Source organism: Echinops telfairi, unplaced genomic scaffold, assembly GCF_000313985.2.
Source record: "Echinops telfairi isolate 266 unplaced genomic scaffold, ASM31398v2 ScPeMD7_4;HRSCAF=17, whole genome shotgun sequence".
Taxonomy (NCBI): Eukaryota; Metazoa; Chordata; class Mammalia; order Afrosoricida; family Tenrecidae; genus Echinops; species Echinops telfairi.
Genome location: NW_022103900.1, coordinates 5,193,720 through 5,212,913, shown reverse-complemented (window position 1 = coordinate 5,212,913; position 19,194 = coordinate 5,193,720). Strand labels below are relative to the sequence as shown.

Here is a 19,194-nt window from a genome sequence, read left to right as displayed (position 1 = left end):
GCTTTGTCTTCAGCAGTTGTGTCGGGAAGGGCGGCTACGACTCTTACTGGCTACTTTTCACTTTCAACTCTGACATTTAAGAAAATGTCCTGGAAACGAGAAATACAAAGTTTCCCTCCTCTCTATAGCTATAAGAATGTGTAGGCAGAACCATTTGGTTAGCTAATTCCTCATAGTCATGAAGGAGATTCTCCAGTGTTGGAGGCGCCCGGTGCTCTTAGTGAATTCGAAAACCTGAGCCCCCTGGAGCTTGGAGGTTCCGTGTATGTCCCAGGGGTGGGGAAACACGGGGCAGGGAGCGTCTTACTTTTCACGGTCAGCACATAGGAACTGGGTGCTGGAACACATGGGGAGACAGCGGGTGCTCCCCCCCAGGCGGAGCGTCTGGAAGTGGTCTGGACATTCACAGGTATATCCTTGGCCTCCTGCTTTGATGAGGCAAAGATGAGAACAGCCACCATTGTTGACACCACAGGGATTTCCCACTAGGGAGAAAGGAAGAAAATACATGTCGATTTTCAGAACAGAGCATCCGGCACAGGTGAACGGATCATTCGCCTGGATACCAAACTGGTTCTTGGGCTGTGTTTTGTTGTATTGTCCAAGGGGTCACTACACCCAGCTGTCACTGTTGTTGTCCTGAGGTGCCGCCGAGCCAGTTCTGAGTCATAGCAGCTCTGTGTACAACGGGAGGAAGCACCAGCCAGTCCCGCTCCGTCCCCACACTTGCTACGTTTTAGCTCAGAGTTGCAGCCACTGTGCCCTCGCTCATGAAAACCACAAGAAGAGAGGCACAGACGCTTGTGCTGGGGCCAGAAAAGAAGGGTTTCTCAACCTGGAAGAACAGGTGGCAAACTTTGCTTAAATCCAAAGTCAAAAGTAGCACTTGAGTTTCCAGTAGACACTTCTGGCCCTCATTCTAAAGCCATGAGCAATAGAATTTGGTCAAGGATAATGCACAGTGTCTTTATTAATTGTCTGGGTCACCACTGAGAAGTAAAGATCCGCTTGAACTTTTGCTAAAATGAGGGACACTAACTTCCAGAAAGAAAACAATGAACACCTTTATTTGGCTAATTCTCACTTTCCCTTACCTGCCAAGTTCATTGTATTTCAGAGAGACATTGTAACAAAGCAAGACAACAAAAGCTATGCCCAGGCATGAGCCTTTGCTGCTCCATCTCTAAGTCACAAAAGGGCTTTAACTGAGGGAAGAGGAATATAAGTTCACAAATAAAAAACTCATTCTTCAACTTAAGACAGACCAAAATGCTTTGCTCGCAATGATATTATCTTCTGGGCGAACAGGAGCTACATCTCTTTGGTGCACAATACAATGCTGTACACAAGTAAGTACTTAATAAACGGTGTTCTATAATGATTGTAGTAGTCCTTTTAGCATTTTTCTGAAATAGATTGACCTTGTATTAAGAAACAATCATTTGCTTCTTAGGTGTCACCATTAGGTGGGTTTATAGATGAAATGCTCTTATTTTTCCAAAATTCTATTATTTAATTTTTAGGGTCAAGATACTCTTTAAATGACTTTAAAATATTTTAATCCTCTCACCAGAATAGAAATAAATATGGCAACATAACAAATATCAAGTCTTAAACCCTGAAAGAAAAGTTTCAAAGAACCTTAACTCACTCACTCACTCACTCGCTGACTTGAGGCAATTCCAACTCACAGAGGCCCTATAGGCCACGGCAGAATTGCCCCTGTGGGTTTCTGAACTATAACTCTTGATGGGTGTAGAAAACCTTATCTTTCACCCGCAGAGCAGCTGATGGTTTTGAACTGCTGACCTCCCGGTTAACAGCCGAACACGTAACCACAACACCACCAGGGATCCTGGAGGTAAGGAAATGTATTCCGTGCCCTCAACTGTCACTTATTTCTTAGCGTACACTTTAAAGAAAACATAAATACCTTTCAGAAACCATGGAGTTCATGCGTAACGAGATAAAAATGAAATACATATAAACCTAAAAGCTCGGCGAAACTTTGGCATCATCTACTCACCAATTGGCTGCCTGTATGGATGATACACATGGATGTCAAAGGGTCTGTGTGTTGTGTTCATGAGCAACATCCTACTTGATCCGTCGTATTTGTTTCCCTTTTCAATGGACCTTGTATTCCAATCTGTCCAGTAAACAGTGTCCTCAAAAATGGTAATAGCAAAGGGGTGTGGCAGCATCCCGTCATACACTGTGTGCCGGTTGTGGCCCTCCAAATCAGAGTACCTGGCAATTGGACGAAGAAACAGTCACTCACTCCATGGAGAAGACAACCCCGCTTCTCCAGTGTCGTTAAAGATAAATGAATGAACAATTCAATGGAGACATGTCTACTGATGATTACAGCCCAGGAACCTCTATGGGGCCATTCCTCTGTGTCCTAATGGCACACAGCAACAATAGAGAGAGATGAAGGAGTCCTATTAGTACTTAGCTGCTAACCAAAATGGTGTGGTTGAAGCCCACTCACCACCGCACGAGGGTCAAAGGCCTGGAAATCTCCCAAACCATTGCCCTGGATTCCTTCTGACTCATAGCGACACAACAGAATGGCCTTGATGCGGTTTTGAAAACTGTAAATCTCTAAGGAAGAAGTCCACCACATTGATCTCCCACAAACGAGTTGGTAGGTTCAAAGCTCTGGCCTTTTGGTCAGCGGTCAAGCACTTTCAAGGCCGTGCCACCAGGACACTGCCCTGTAAAGTGTATAGTCCAGGAAACCCGGTGGGAAAGTTCCATGCTTTCCTGTGTGTTCACCCTGAGTGCAAAATAGACATGGGGGCACCCCACTACCAACAGACGCAACTGAGGTCCAGCCCTTCAATAAGCCTACAGGATATTCTGTAAACACTGAAAAGCAATAGGGAAAAAAGGGTTGAAACAATCACTGATTCCTAACCACTGCTGCTTCTCCACAGCTGCTCCAGCTGCAGGTTTATCGTCTTTTATATTGGTGTTCTCCATTAAGCATGCTGTGGCAAACCTCCTTGCTACCTAAGTCGTTGTAAGACATCAAAAGACAGCGATAGATCGCGAAAGTGTGATTTGCGGTCAACAGTTTCTAAGCGAAGTTCTCCTAGAGGACAGCGGGGCTGTTAGCATAGCCTGAGAGGAATGTTTGAGCTGAGTTAAATTATAGACCTGCAGGGTTGATTTTGCATACAATGGCAGCAAGCCCGGAGACCCAGAGTGAATACCCCTTCCTGAGGAGGAAAGTTCCAGTCAAGGAACTCTGGAGATGTCCAAGGTCTCCCCATTCTTACGACCAAGACTCTACGTCAGAACTGACAACCTCAGGGTCAAGTGAGCCCCTACCAACCGTGATCATGTTAGCCACGGGTTGTTAAAAAGCTTTGCCAAGGAAAAGACTTGCTTAGCGTTTTGTCGATAAGGAATGCAGGTATATGACAAGGACCTGGTCACCATGTGCTCCCAAAAAAAATCATAGCTCACACAGTAGTCTTGAACAGTCCAGGTAGGGGCTGCATGGGCCTCACACACTGGAAACTCAAAGCCTGATGTTACCTAGTGGCTTTAGTCCTTTCTATGTACGTACTCGATGTAGCCCAGGTGGGCATCTGCCCAGTAGAGTCGGTCATTGGTGTAGTCGATGGTGATGCCATTGGGCCACTCTATCTTGGTGGAGATAATCACAGACTTATTGCTTCCATCCATGCCTATTCTCCCAATGTATGCAGGGTGAGCCCAGTCAGTCCAGTACACATGCCTGTTCAAGCAATGCAAAGAGTTAGTTCCTGAAGTCCAGAGGATCCAGTAGTGTGACCATAGGTCTTTCTTCTTTGTGGAGGGAGCAAACAAGGAATCAATCTACAAGAGAAAAGGTGGGCGGGCGGGAGATAAAATACGGGAACTGTTGAAGAATTAATATGAGAAGCTGTGCACGGATCACAATGTTGTTTGCACGAAAGCATGACTTGAAAGGTGACAGTGTGTTGTGGCAATAAAAACAGAAAGGCGGATGAGAATACCCATTGGACTAAATCATTTACCAGGTAGGAAAAGTGAAAGACCAATCCCAGCAAGATATTGGCCTTGAGATAATTACGTGAACAGCCTTTTTGGGGTAACGGTGGCAGAATATGGGCATAAGCGAGGAGAGGAAACAATACCCGATTCGTGGATGAAGGACAATTCCCCTGGGATTTTCAAAGCAGAAGGTGTTGTTGACATCCACACAGTGCTCGGCCAGCTTGCGACGGAATCGACCATTGAGATCGGAGACAAAGAGGCCATTCAGTGAAGCATCCAGCCAATAGAGTTTCCTAAAATTGAATGCTGAGTGTCACTGACCAGTCATTTTGCTAGTGAACTATGCATATTTTACTGCAGGATTTCCTACCATGCTACCTTGAAATCTCAGTCAGCTATTTCCTAAAGTAAAGGAAGAATATGGGGAAGCAGGAAGTTGGCCTTCCTGCAATGAAGCAACAGTGTGAGTGTGTGACACCCCTCCACTTTGAAGTCAAGTCTCTTAGGGAATTCGGGGGCCACCTGCCACATAAGGAGTCTGTTTTTACTATCTTCGTGAAGCATAGGAATCTTTCCCAATCAACAGGAAAGCTTAGAGGAGCAGGGAACTTGAAGCAATAGGATCATGAACGATATTTTAAGGGGTAGAGTGGAGGAAACACTGCCCAGTAGACATGCCTGATCAGGCCAACTGGCTATATAACTGCATCCCTGAAATTGCCCAGCATAGAAGAAGCTCAGGTAAGTATTTCTAAATAACAGAATGCATAAATGAAGCAGTCCTTAATACCATCTGCATGGAGCTAACTGAACAGTCAGCAATAGTGTAGCTTCTTCCACCCTGATGATGGCCTGCAAGGAAAATGACACCACGAACAATCCTAAAATCGCATCGCAGGCTTCGTGGTATCCCATGTTGAGTATTAAGCACACAGCAAAAATTAACATTTAAAAATTGCAAAAATTCACTATATTCCCAAACTGTCCCAAGTTTAAAAGATTAAGTTTCTACTCAGGTGACAAGGTCATTAGAATGTTTGATCGATGTTTTATTACCTGGTAACCCAGTCTACAGCCAGACCTTCCACAGCTGGTAGATCATGGCTCATGACTGTTTCTTGGTTTGTTGTATTGAGAAATACTCTCTCAATGACTTTCCTCTCTGTATCAGCCCAATACAGTCTGTTTTCCACTCGGTCAAAATCCAAGGCCACAACATTGCCTAGTCCTTGCAAAAGGAGAGTGTAAAAATCCCCATCGAGCGCTAGCTTTCTCACATAGTAGCGGTTGCTAAAAATGAGGTAGGGCTCGATGTCACTGTTCTGTCGACAGCTCTTTCCATCCCCTTCCCGAATGTAGCCCGGAGCACATTTACAGATGTAGGAGCCGATCGTGTTCTCACAGATCTGGCTACAGACAGAGGGCGTCTCCTGGCATTCATCAACGTCATCACAGGTCCGGCCGTCCGACATAAGCTTGTAACCAGGAAGACACGAGCAGTAGAAACTGGTTTGCGTATCTGTGCAGTTCTGATCACAACCACTGATGGAAGGGTCACTGCACTCATTAATGCCTGTCGGGAAAAGACCGTTTCAGAGGACCGGAAATGACCAGAGCCCAAACAGAGCCAAAGATGCTCACTGCCTTATATATCAAGGAGGCTCTGTCTTCCGATTGACAAGCAATAGTAATTTTATGGCAACGTATGACTTGGCAGTCCTAATCAGTTCTAAGGGGTTGAGTGCCACGTTCAGCCTCCCCCCGCCCCCGCTGCCTTTTCTCCGTCTTGTGCTGTACTCACCACACCCTTTCTCATCACTGTTGTCCGTGCAGTCATCTAGATGGTTGCAGGCCTTTGCCATCTCAATGCAGTGCCCGTTGTCGCATCGAAACTCGTGAGGGGGGCATGTTGCTTCTGGGGTGCTGCACAAATGCTCCAGCTCATCAGACTCGTCTCCGCAATCGTTGTCCCCATCACAGACGTAGCTCTTGTGGATGCAGCGCCCATTCTGACAGGTAAACTGATTCATGGAGCACGTGGGGTATGTGCAGTTTCTCTCGTCACTGTAGTCGCCACAGTCGTTGCGTCGGTCACACCTGTGTAGAGAGCCAGGACCAGGCTCAGAGAGGTTGCCACGCCTCAACTCTGATGCACTTGGGGTTTTGTTTCTTCGTCTCTAATGAGGTGAAGGCCGGGTCAGCCATTTCCAAGATGCCATCACCAGCAGCCCCATCTTCTTTTCCCTTGGAATCTTCATCTACTCTACCAATCTCAAACTCTAGCTGTATTTCATTTTCCATACACTTCTTTCCATACAGCAAAGAACAACATACAATTTCTTTTCATACATACAACATACAGATTTCATACATACAACATACGAGTTTCACACACACAACTTTACATACACACAACATAAAAGTTCCATACATACTACACACAACTTTCCATATATACAACATGCGAGTTTCATACACACAACACGTGATTTTCATACAACACACTTTACATACACGTTTCACGCATATTACATACAACCTTCCATACATACAACACACGTTTCATGCATACAACTTTCCATACACACAACATATGAGTTTCATACATGCAACATGAAGAAACTTTCCATACATACAACAACTTTCCATACAACAAGTCTCATACAACGACTTTCCATCCAGGTGCCATTTGCTACTACTGGAAATTGGAGTCTATAGCTACTAAAAATAATTGCATTCGTTTTCTTCCAGTTGGGATAGTAACTAAATACAACTCTTATTATCTGGGTGCCCATTAGAGCTACTCGTCAGATAGTAAGACAGCTAACGGGCACAGGCAATACCCTCATTGTCCAAGGACGACAAGTGTCCAAACCTAACTGGAAGCCACTGAGTGAGTGTTATACAGTATAAATCATAAAATTACTGGATGCATCCTCTAACAACATGTAGCTTCACAACGGGTTAATCTGGCATACCCATCCCTCCCAGGTTTCATTTTCATGCTCGAACCACCTATTATATAACACGTGAGCTGCTATGATGATGGAAAAGGGGCCAACCTAGTGGGGGCATATGAAATCTTGGCCAAGGAAGAAGTATTTCACTGTACAATATACTAGCTGCTTTAGGAACTAACACCCTCAGGCTTCTTTTCTTAAATCCTGTGTGACAGAAAGGATGTTCTTCTATATAGTATGCCAAGAACCCATGAAAGGTGGATCAAGATAGTCAAAACTAGTATTTGACCCCAAAAGGATTTTCCATAGACCCAGACCAAAAAAACTAAAAATGAACTCACATCAAGTCAATACCAACTCAATGACCCTGTAAACGAGGGCAGACAGAACTGCTCCTGTGAGGTTGGTTTTTTTAATAATTTTATTGGGGGCTCATCACAATTCATACATATAGCCATTGTGCCAAACACATCTGCACATATGTTGTCATCATCTTTTCCAGAACATTTTCTTTCTACTTGAACCTTTGGTATCAGCTCCTCATATTTTTTTCCTCCCTCCCCCATGTCCCCTTGATAATTTATACGTTGTTTTCTCCATGTCTTACACTGACCGCTGTCTCCTTTCACCTACTTTTCTGCTGTCTGTCCCCCTGGGAGGAGGGCCCTACATCGATTATTGTGATTGGTTCCCCCTAACTCCTCCCCACCCCCTTACCCCCCTAGTATTGCTGCTCCCCTTATTGGTCCTGAAGGTTTTGTATGGCCTGGATGCCCTGTGTTGCGAGCTCTTATCTGTACCAGTATACATGTTCTGGTCTAGCCAGATTTGTAAGATAGATTTGGGTCATGAGACCATAACTGTTCATGGGAGTAGAAAACCCCATCTTTCTTCTACAGAGTGGCTAGTGGTTTTGAACTGTGGGCCTTGTGGTTAGCAGCCCCCCTCGTAAACCCTACACCACTTGGGATCTTCGCTATAGAGACATGGGAGATATAAAAGCACCTGCATTAACTAAATCTGGCCAATTTTTTCAACAGACCTATGGTCAAATCTGCCATCCACAAAGACAGGACTGTCGTGATTGACACTCAATACATACGTGTAACTGTGAAGACAGCAGTCATCAAAGAAAACTGACTTGGCCTCATTTTTCTCCTGGGAGCTATTTAACTCATTCCTAAATGATCAAGAGTTCATTCTCTCTAGTCTAGATCCAACCCAAGAAGAGAACGGTCCATGAGGCAAGCGTGCACCATGTTGTAGACACACAGGCACCTCGGTATTCCAGCGAGCTGCTTACAGGTTCTTCAGAACCCCAGTGACGAGCACGAGTCGGAAATACGGCCCCTGTGCCACCGAACCAAAAAGAGGAGCACAGACGTGCTCTGCCGGCAAACAAGGAAACGCACATTAACAGAGAGAGAGGAAAAGAAAATCCTTCTTGCACCCGGCCTCCAGTCAAAGGGGAAACGCAAGAGGACCGTCTGCTTCCGGAAAGCACTGTCCTACAGCAAAGCCTCTTCACACTCTTTTCCTTGGCCCCTTGGGGACATGATGCCTTTTGTGGGTTCTGGACACACGGCTTCCACGGTCCTCCTTTTCTCCATAAAAAACATATTAAAGATTCTATTTGGGGACTGCATTGGCATAAAAGGGAATGCCGGTGATGTAGTGGGTAATGTGTTGGCTGCTAACTGAGAAGCCAGCAGTTTGAAACCACTAGCTGCTCTGTGGGAGAAAGGTGAGGTTTTGGACGGGCTTTCGACTCCCATGAAGAGTTACAGCCTCAGAAAGAGGGGTAGCTCTACCCTGTCCTGTAGGGATGTTATGAGTCAGCAAAGGCTCAGTGTCAGTAAGTTTTGGTATAAATGCAAATATGGTAATATTACATATATTAGTATACTTTTCATCTGATTTTAACAGAAATTCAAACCCTTCAATAGGTCACTAAATTGTTGTGGCCGTTGGAACGAGGGAACCGATTACAAGATCTACTTGTGACCTCCTCCTTGGGGGACGGACAACAGAAAAGTGGGTGAAGGGAGACATCAGACAGGGCAAGATATGACAAAATAATAATTTATAAATTATCAAGGGCTCATGAGGGAGGGGGAGCGGGGAGGGAGGAAGGAAAATGAGGACCTGATGCCGGGTGCTTAAGTGGAGAGCAAGTGTTTTGAGAATGACGAGGGCAATGAATGTACAAATGTGCTTTACACAATTGATGTATGTATGGATTGTGAGAAGAGTCGTATGAGCCCCTAATAAAACGATTAAAAATAAATAAATAAATAAAGTTAGATGGCAAGCTTGGGGAAAAAAAATTGTTGTGCCCGAGGTACTGCATCTACTATGTTATCTGAATGACTCGGTCATGGCCAATGAACCCTGATGGTGCAGAGGGTTAAGTGTTGGGCTGCTGAGTTAACTGTAAGGTAAGAGATTCAAACCCACCAGTGCTCTGCAGGGGAAAGGTGAGGTTATCTGCCCCCACAATGATTTACAACCTTTGGAACCCAAAGGAGTAGTTCAGCTCTGTCTAACAGCGTTGATGCGAGTCAGTGTGGGGAGTGGCAATGGGAGCCCCCATGGACATTGAGGTTTACTGGGGAACCCTCTAATCCCCGAATCACCTGTATGAGTTCCAGACGCAGAGTCCATTTTCACAGGTGAATTCATTTCCAGAGCAAGATCTCCTGGTGCAATTCTGATGTTCATCATAAGCATCACTGCAGTCTGCATCGCCATCACAGACCCAGGTTTGGGGAATGCACCGCCGAGAGGGAGGCGCGCTGTTTACACATGAAAACATTGAACTTGGGCAGGTATGGTTGCCTGAAGTCAAAAAACAGAAGGATCAAAGGTCACATGAGAGTTTATTCACCCTGCGTCATTTTTTTCCTCTTGCTTTTGAGGATACTCAGTTTTCCAAGGGATAAATGGAATGAATGGAAAAGGGGGGACCAGATCACATTGTCATGATAATTATGGATCCTAATTTTAAAAAAGAAAATACCTCTCAAAATTCCATTTGAATTGCTTTGCATCTTAGACCTTTCAGAATTAAGAAGCAAACATTAACAACAGCCCACATTGCATTTCCCATCTATTTATGAAAACCACTTTCTTTTATTACCTGGACACCAAAGAAGTAAGCTTAAAATGAGGGTGTATATATATATCTGCAAATTCATATAAACCTTTATTAGAGAAAAATATCAAAATGTCAATTTATTGTGTCTTAACCGAGTCTCCATCTGGTCTCTGCCCTTCTGAAGAATTCTACACTCTGAGTTGCACCATGTCAAGACAGTAGTAGTGTACATGTGTGCAGGCGACTCAAATCATCTTCCTTTTAGGTGTTCTTTGAGTTTGAAGAACAAAAATAAATCTGAAGGAGCAAGATCCCAGCTATGGGGCAGATGGTGTAGACGTCCCAATAAAAACATCATGCTTGCTTCTCTCGAAGAATGAGCAGGCATGTCATCGTGATGGGGAAAGTCCCTGGTACAACCTCTTGGTCTTTTCCTCACCGACGCAGTTTTCAGTTGTCTTAAAACTTCTTCAGAATCCCATAATCCTTCAAGAAAATCAGCATGGCCCTTTTGGAATCCCAAAAAGCTGCCACCGTGACCTTTTGAAATGTACCTCTCTGCCTTGAATTTAACTGGCCCTGCAGATTCTCCTCAGAAGCCACAGTTTTGCCTGAACCTTAAATGAGAACAGTAAATCCAAGATGCGAATCTGGTTAGGATTTGCTCCTTGCTGGAACGACTGATGGAAAGGTCAGGTGTTGGCATTACCTGGCCTTCACGCAGTGCTTCTGGTAGCCATCAAGCCATGAGAGTGTGGAGGTCATGACGTGAGGAACCCCAACATCAACGGCTAGTCCACAGTCATTCCACCATCTTCTTCCGCCACCTCTTGGACTTCAGCCGTCGAGGATGATGTTCTTCCCTCTTGGCTCACCTTTAAGTCCTCCTGACTTTCCTTAAAATGTTTGGTCCATCCAAAACTGGTGTGTTACGTGGGGCAGCATGCCCACAAACTTAGGGAAAGCTTCAATCACTTGGGGCGGTGTCCACTTGAATTCTGTTAACAATTTGACGGTAGGCCTGACCTCAAAATCATTTTTGATAATGGCACAGAAAGTGGTCGTTATGTCCAGGGACCCTACTGGGGCTCAGAGCGGTATACTGCTGAGAGGACGTGTCTGCAGCCCTCCACTAATCAGAGGCGTCTCTGAACACATTCTGTCTGGATTAAACACGTGCGTGTAGGAGACCTGGCCGACAGTGGGCTATTCTTTCAGGCCATCTTGGAAACCCTACCGAGCCGTTGCCGTTACGCTGTGATGTCCTGGAGGGCAGCTCGATGGTAGTGGTATGTGGCTTTGTGTGACCTGGGACCCTAGGAGCAAGACTTCTTGACTTCTCTCATGTAGCACCATTAAAAACCTCAGAATAAAAGAATAAGTATTGTATCCAACCTCACTGTGGAGACAGTATATGTGGAGTTCTGGGTCACTACCAAAGTCAGCAGCGTGAGATCAAAATCGACCCCAGCATCAGAGAGCCCTTTTTGTGACCAGCTGTCCTACTGTGGACATCCTTTTCTGACTAACCCCCTCGGCTGAAGAGCCCATGCAATGCTGGCAATGGAAAGGAACAAACAAAAAATAGTCCACTGCCATTGAGTTGATTCCAACCCAGTGTTCACAATACATCTAAGGAAAACGTCCCTAAGAACAGGTCCAAGCAAGCGTAAGAGATGAGGCTGTTGACCATTGTTAAAACTGCTATTAAGAGTGATCGACAGAATTGTAGACTTTATTGCTATCAACTACATGCAAGAGAGGGTGACGTCGGCATTGTGCCACTGGGCGACCGAGTGAAAAACAAAGGGAACCTTCTCTCAGGGATGTCTGAGCATCGCGCTCACCAAACACCGGGAAACCACCCCACGCTGGGACCCCGGGGACGGGACCCTGAAGAGATGTTCACTGGCATCACTTACCACAGTTGTGCCTCGCATCCTCATCGCTCATGTCCCCACAGTCATTGTCACCGTCACAGATCCAGCTATTTGAAATGCACCTCCCATCGTCACACTGGAACTGTCCGCTTGAGCAGGTTGGCTCATGGAACTCTGCAAAAGGATAAAACTCACTCTCTGAGGGGAAAATATAACACTGCTTGCAGATCAAAAACCTTGGGAGCGGCCTACTGTCCCATGGGGACTTGAAGCAGTGCTAGCTGGTCACGTGCACTCTCAGGCTGGTGCTCCAAGGAGGTCGACACCAGTGGCCAATAGTTTGAGGTTGAAGTGATCGATCAACAATGCAAAGTCCTCAATACCTGGTGATTAAGATGAGGGCTGCTGCTTCCTTTCAGGTACGAGAGACTACTGATGGTATTTTCCAAAGGGGATATACAATACCTACTACGTCACATGTTCCTACTATTAAATCTATTTTTTGACCAAAATCATTGTTTGGCGCCAATTGCCATCACTAGAACACCTGATCCCCACACCCCTGCTCCGGTTTTCCTTTTCTCCTGAGCATGAAATCCCTTTCAGAATATTATTCAGTTGACAAATCTCTCCTCTCCCTGGAATGTAAGCTCCTTGTGAGCAGAGACTTTATTGACCGAAGTACATGTTACTAAGTAAATATCCATTGCACCAGAATGATAACAAATTCATGCTCTAAGGTGGTCGTTATGGATTCAGATTATGTCACCCCTATTCCACCTATGACCCTAGTCAAAGCATCACAGATCCATAGATTCAGGACCCTTTCAGAACACACTTACAGACAACAGAATGCTTAATCTGAACGACTAACAAACAGCACCATGACAACAGCTGAGACGACACTGTCATGAAAGGAATGGACACTGATAAGGCTTTTTGGAAGAGACGGAGCCCCTTGGACACAATAGACACTTCCAGAAATCTTAGCCTAAAAAGAATCTTCCCACACATGCACAGTGTAGCATTGTTTTCCATAGTGGAGAAGTATAAACTACCTACCTACCTATTCCATTTTAAGAAAGGGATAAAAATCCATAGAGCATCCATACTTTGGGGTCACATTCGGTGGAGCAGAGGAAGGAGGCAGATCTTTGTCAGCTGGCATGATGCTGACAAGATGATGTTAAACTAAAACACACACACACACACACACATAAGGCAAATTGCAGAAAAATATACATGTTATGATCCCATTTAAAACATATGTCTCATGATAAACAGATTAAGGTGAGGAGAATCCACATCCATACTTAATAGTGATTGCCTCTAGAGGGGATTTGGATAAAGGTAAAGAAATGGAAAAACAAAACACAAACAAGCAAACGCTTTCTATCTGACTTGCTAGAGTAAGTGAGGATGAATGCCTATATAGCTCTGAGTGTGGCACTAACTGCTATTCCCATAACTTTGGTTCCCATACGTTGGGCTGAGGTTTCTATATAATGCTCTTCCATATGGTTCATATGTAATTGGAGCCACTCTCCACCATTCCACTGTTGTGCTCACTGGAGCTATTATCATTCCCTTGACCGATCCTCAAAACTCCACACACCCTTTTCCTCCTAGAAAACGTTTAGTATTTGGGGGGCGGTAATGTGGAATTTATCAAATAGCTCAAACTATCAGCCACAGAGTTTCAGTCGAGCACAAAAAGTATTTTGAATTCACCTGTAAAATTCTGCTAATAACCCCAAGGAAATATTCCAAGTGCAAAACATTCTATACAGGTTAGAAATTGCTGAAGCATTGTTCATAATAGATGAAAAAGTTGAAGATAATTTAAGTGCCTAATAACAGAGACAGAGTTAACTCAGTGTTAATATGACCATTCAATAAAACCGTGCACAGCCACTGAAAGAACGCTGTGAGGGGCTGTCGAGTCAGATCTGAGTCATAGCAATCCGCTGTGCGACAGAACAAAACACGGCCTGGTCCTGTCCCATCCGCACAACGGGTATTTGAGCCCATTGCTGCAGCCATCGGGCCAACTAGAAGAACGCAAAGACTATATAACGGACATCAGTAACATTTCTATTAACCAGACTGCAAATATGTGGGGCTTGGAGGCCACACAGTTTCTACTGCACCTACTTGACTCTACTATGTGGGCTGTGTTCTAATAAAATGTTATTTATTATTTATCAAAGCAGGTGACTGGGTGCCAGTCATAGCTTGCTCATCTTTCTATGGCTATATGACTTCAGGGCAGGTTAAAAAAAAATAAACAGAGCAGAAAGTGGATGTGTGCCCACAGTGTGGCCCCATTGCCCTGCATGGAGGATGATTCCGTTCACTTTTGGCTCCTTCCACCGTTCTGTGGATCAGGACTCGGTCAAATTCAGAAATTCTGAGTTAACTAAAATTAACTGAGTGCTTCCAGGCAGCCACCGTACTCCATGCATTATGCGCATCATCTCATTTATCAGTATCAATCATCAAACTTCATGTGCCAAGCTCCCCACACCGTGCCCCGTATTACTGCTGGGGATCTCAGCTTCCCAGTTTCTAGCGTGAGCAGAAGGAGGCATCGCTTGGCAGCCATGAACCTGAGCTCTGTATCTGGAGTGGTGGGAAGAGACCGTAGCCCTTGAGGAGCATCACAGTGCTTTTCAAGCGTGCTTGTTCTCTTACCACAAGAGGGAGGTTCATCAGAGCCATCGCCACAATCTTGGTCTTGATCACAGTACCATCGGGAAGGGATGCACCGCCCAGATGCACACAGGAACTCGCTGTCGGTGCACGTGTTAGTAGCTGGGGGAGATACGGAAAAGAAAGCCCCTGAGCCAAGCACAGGCTGTTCTGTTCCCATCAGCCTGGAACATCTGTGATTCACTTTTCTTTTCTTTTTTTTTTTCCTAAATTGGATATTAGTTGCCAAAAAAAGGAACACTGGGGTGAGAAACAGGATGAGAGGAATATTGAAGAGAGGAAAGAAAGGCATTATTGCTGTAACTGTCCAAATAAGAAATAAACTGTAGACGCATCCATGAAATCAGTTACATAAGCAATATCAAATAAGGCTTTGTTTTATTTTTTCGTGAGCATGAACAATTTCAAAGGATCCTTTGAGATAATAATCAAAGGCAAAAGCATCTATCTGAGCATATCTGCTCTTACGCCAGAACCAATCTTTTAGCTGTGTTAGCCCACAGGTCTAGAGAGTCAGCAAAATTCTCCTCCATATCCAGGTGCTATAAGACATTTCTTTGAGTAAATGGAAGATTCTACCAATGTTCTTTACCCGAGTAACCTTAGGTGGTCCTGGGGCAAGTGTATTTCACAAATTGTGATGTGGGCCCATCCAAAATCAAATCTTCTGGTCTACAAGCCTCCCTGATTTTGGCCCAGGATATCTGATGATTTTCCAGGAAGAACAACATTGATAGAGAGGCAGAGGGCCCTGAAAGGTCATCAGTAACTCCAATCTGTCTGACCCCATCTGATGTCTGTGTTCTGACTAACACTTCCCCGTTCTGCTGGGATAGCAATGGACTCCTGTTCTCGGCCTGTAGCATGCTCTGGTGATCAATCATTACGATGTCCTGTGGCTTCCTCAGGAGAGGACCAGGGGCCAGATACCATTAACATGTGCTAAAGTTTAATTAATAATAAGTACTACTACATTCTTGAATGTGCAACTTATCTGTTTACACAAGCATTCTCAAAGTTGTCAAGCTTAAAAAGGGCCTTTTAACCTGAGCTGTACTAATACGGTCCATTATTTGACGGAGACAAATGAACACATATTTTTGTGTGTTCTGAAATTCAAACCTTCTAAGCAGATATAAAAGCATGTCCAATGACAGGAAGCCTGCCTGTATACGGTAAAAGCCTGAGCTACAAAAGCAGTCAGACTGCGCCCGGTCAAAGGTGTGAAACGTGGACGACTTGGAAAAACAGCACAGGCCCCACAAGCCTGCTTCCACAGGCGTCCCTGTCTTAGGAGTCACCATCATTACATTTCAAGTAAATAACAGAAATTCAGCATGCAAATACTGTGAGAAATCGCTCTACCGTTATACAGAGAGGGGTACCAAAGTAGGTTTCTAGAGGAAATACCTGAGGTCTGGGGGTTCAGCCAGGCCACAGAGGGAAGGGTTTCCAAGGCCCTTTCAAGCACGCTCTGTCTGTCTCCTGACAAGGTTGGTTGGAGTTGAGAAATTAAACTAGCCCAAACTCCAAGGTCCTAAATATTTCCTCAAGACATACATCCCTAGAACCACCCAAAGAGGCCTGGGTCCATCTTACTCACCACAGTACGTGGGGCTCTCATCACTCCGATCTCCACAGTCATTGTCTCCATCGCACAGGTAAGTGCGCGGAATGCAGATATTGTTATTCTGACATTTTGTGTATCCAGACGGGCAAGTTCGGTCAGCTGGGGAAAGGCAAGCAGATGAACATCTGGGACACGTGGACCAGGTAAACACTCGGAGCACATCCACAAGTCCCCAAGAGTGAGTACAGACTGGACCACAGCAGCTCAGGATGGACAGGCGTGTGTTCACGTGCACAAGAAGGTTTCGGGAAGGTCACTGGAAACGGTCACCATCTCTTAATCTCATTTATCTACTGACTTTTTAAAGGCCTCTCATAAATATGTGTGTATATGCATACATTTAGATGCATTCATATGTACATGTGAATACACATCTATATGAAGAGATGCTTATATTTAAAACAATGACAAGATAAACTAACAAAATAGATCACCCAATAGATAATGAGTCCTGGCGGCACTGTGGGTGAGGGACTGTCAACAGTTGGAGCCCACTCTGCTCCGGGGGAGAAAGGTGAGGGGTCTACTCTCCTGGGTACTGACAGTCTCAGAAACCCAACGGAGCCGCTCTCCGGTCTCTGTGAGTCTGAACAGACTCGGTGGCAGTGGGTTGGGTTTGGGTTTTCACCTGTAAGAACTGGCACACCATGGAGGAGGGTGAAAGGTGGAGAGGGGAACAGTGTAAGACCTCTGCATGTATATGTCTCTGTGGGGTCATTTGTAGTTTGCAAGTGTGTGTGTTGTTTTGTACAAACGAAAGCAATGTCACAGAAATTGAAAAAGGAAAATGGTTCCTAGATTTGAGAAACAATAGCAGAGGATGCTACTTTGATGGTATAATCTTAGCACGATACAATCTAGGGACAAATGGACCTAAAACGGTACAATGATTTTAGTAGCTATTTTGTGAGTAACAATATTTGTGTAGCTACTTGGAATACAAGCCCTTTGAAATTACTACAGAAGAAAATAATTAGGTTAATGACTTTAGGATAAGATTCTAAGTATAAGAAGGGAATGATTATAAAATTTAAGAGGTTAAGGAGGTGGGAGGAAATCTTACATGGGAAATGTTAAGATATATTTAATTTTTTTTCTTTAAAAATTATATTTCCTAGCTCTGTCCGCTGATAAAGCCTAGAAGCAATACCGTAAAAAACAAAGATGAACGAGCATCCATGACTCTGAGACCCTATAGGATGGAGTAGAACTACCCCCTGTGAGTTTCCAAGATTGTAACTCTTTTTAAAAAAATCTATTTACATCTCTCTTCAAGTTTATTTCTTTTCAATTATAGTTTCAACTTAATTATTTTAATGAGCTTTGGATATTGAACACAAACTTTAAATATTATTATAATCTTTCCTCCTTGTCTCCAGATTCAAAGTTGAGACACCTGGGTTGATATTCAATTAAAAGTGTTCATTTGATTATAACTCTTTATGGGGGTAGACAGCCTCATCTTTCTCCCGTGGAATGGTTGATGGTTTCAAACTGCTGACCTTGTGGTTAATGGTCCCATGTGTAACCCACTACACGATCAGAGCTCCTCCTTAACAATGTGGCAGTTTCTAAACACCACAAAAGATATTCAGTCAGCTTGGCAAATCAGCCTATTCCGGGTCTGAGATAGGAGATGGATAAGACAAAAACTAACTGCCGCTGAGTCGATACCAACTCATAGCGACCTTATAGGATTTGTGAGAACTGTCCGTGTGGGTTTCCAAAGCTGTAACTCTTTAAGGGGGTAGTAGCTCAACATGTAGCTCACTACAGGAGTCGTGGTCACATACAAGACTGCTCAATGTTAAGTTCAGCCGGGCAAGAGTTACAGTCTTAGACATTCACAGAGGTGACTCGGAACTATACAGTCCCTGTATTGCAGTCAAATCAACAGACAGGGAGTGTAAGGCAAGCCTAAGCCATATCAAAAGAATCCAGAGGCCAATGTGGAAGTGTTCCCACAGGCCTAAGCTAGGACACTTGACCACCAATGTAACAAATGAATGCACTGTATTAAATTTTCATTAGTCAAACTCATTGTATATGTTTAAACACTCAAAATGGGACAGGCAGGACTGATGTGCTTCCTAATGTGATATCACAGGAAATGCATAGTGTGCTTAGGAAGAATCTTCACCCAAAGCCCTAAACCTAATGTGATCAAACCCCTAGCTCTAAATCCCCGTTAATAGAAATCATTGGCTTAATTACATTATTAGCCAAATCAAGAGAGCAGGCTATTTCATAAAACAAATTACCAAGTTTTACTAATAAATCTATGTCACAAAAGGTTGGGAACTAGTGTGGAATAAAAGTGGGAATAAATGACAACATTTGAATATGGACTGAGCACTAAGGATATCAAGCAATTCTTGTTGGTTTTGCTGGCCATCAAATAACATGTCAACTGTGTTTTTCTATCTCAGTGATAAATGTATCTCTGATGGGCTTTTAAATACTCAGGAAAACGGGGTAGGGGTTACAGACGAAATGAGATTGGCTTTTTATTGATAATTATCGAAGCTGTGTATGCAAACAGAATAGAAATATTATTTCTATTTTTGTACATGATCAAAATTTCCCCCAAAGTAAAGGACTTTTAAAAAGCAGAGTCAAATAAATAATGTGTGTAACTACAAAAGCAGGGGAGTATGTTGGTTTACCCACAATGAAAGTACCATGATTGGTCTGATACTCTGATCTCTTACTTTCTTGAGGCTAAAGGACAAATCACAAATCCCTGGAAATGTATTGAACTGAAAGATTATTCACCAGAAAGCTGATGGTGCCTGGCTACCAAAAGATATAGCGTCTGAGGTCTTAAAGGCTTGAAGGTAAACAAGCAGCTCTCTAGCTCAGAAGCAACAAAGCCCACATGGAAGAAGCACACCAGCCTGT

At 44.1% G+C, this 19,194-nt stretch overlaps 1 protein-coding gene across 1 annotated transcript in view; it reads right to left on the bottom strand.

The window, feature by feature from the left end:
• Positions 1 to 19,194, bottom strand: part of LRP2 (LDL receptor related protein 2) — a 206,496-nt gene that overhangs the window by 43,657 nt on the left and 143,645 nt on the right. The window contains exons 44-53 of the mRNA XM_013004950.2: positions 16,267 to 16,392; positions 14,646 to 14,765; positions 11,994 to 12,125; positions 9,611 to 9,812; positions 5,816 to 6,111; positions 5,071 to 5,587; positions 4,155 to 4,307; positions 3,581 to 3,751; positions 2,027 to 2,250; positions 308 to 485 (exon numbers count right to left, since the gene is read on the bottom strand). Coding sequence (XP_012860404.1) covers positions 308 to 485; positions 2,027 to 2,250; positions 3,581 to 3,751; positions 4,155 to 4,307; positions 5,071 to 5,587; positions 5,816 to 6,111; positions 9,611 to 9,812; positions 11,994 to 12,125; positions 14,646 to 14,765; positions 16,267 to 16,392 — 2,119 coding nt within the window. The remainder of the gene's footprint in view (positions 1 to 307; positions 486 to 2,026; positions 2,251 to 3,580; positions 3,752 to 4,154; positions 4,308 to 5,070; positions 5,588 to 5,815; positions 6,112 to 9,610; positions 9,813 to 11,993; positions 12,126 to 14,645; positions 14,766 to 16,266; positions 16,393 to 19,194) is intronic.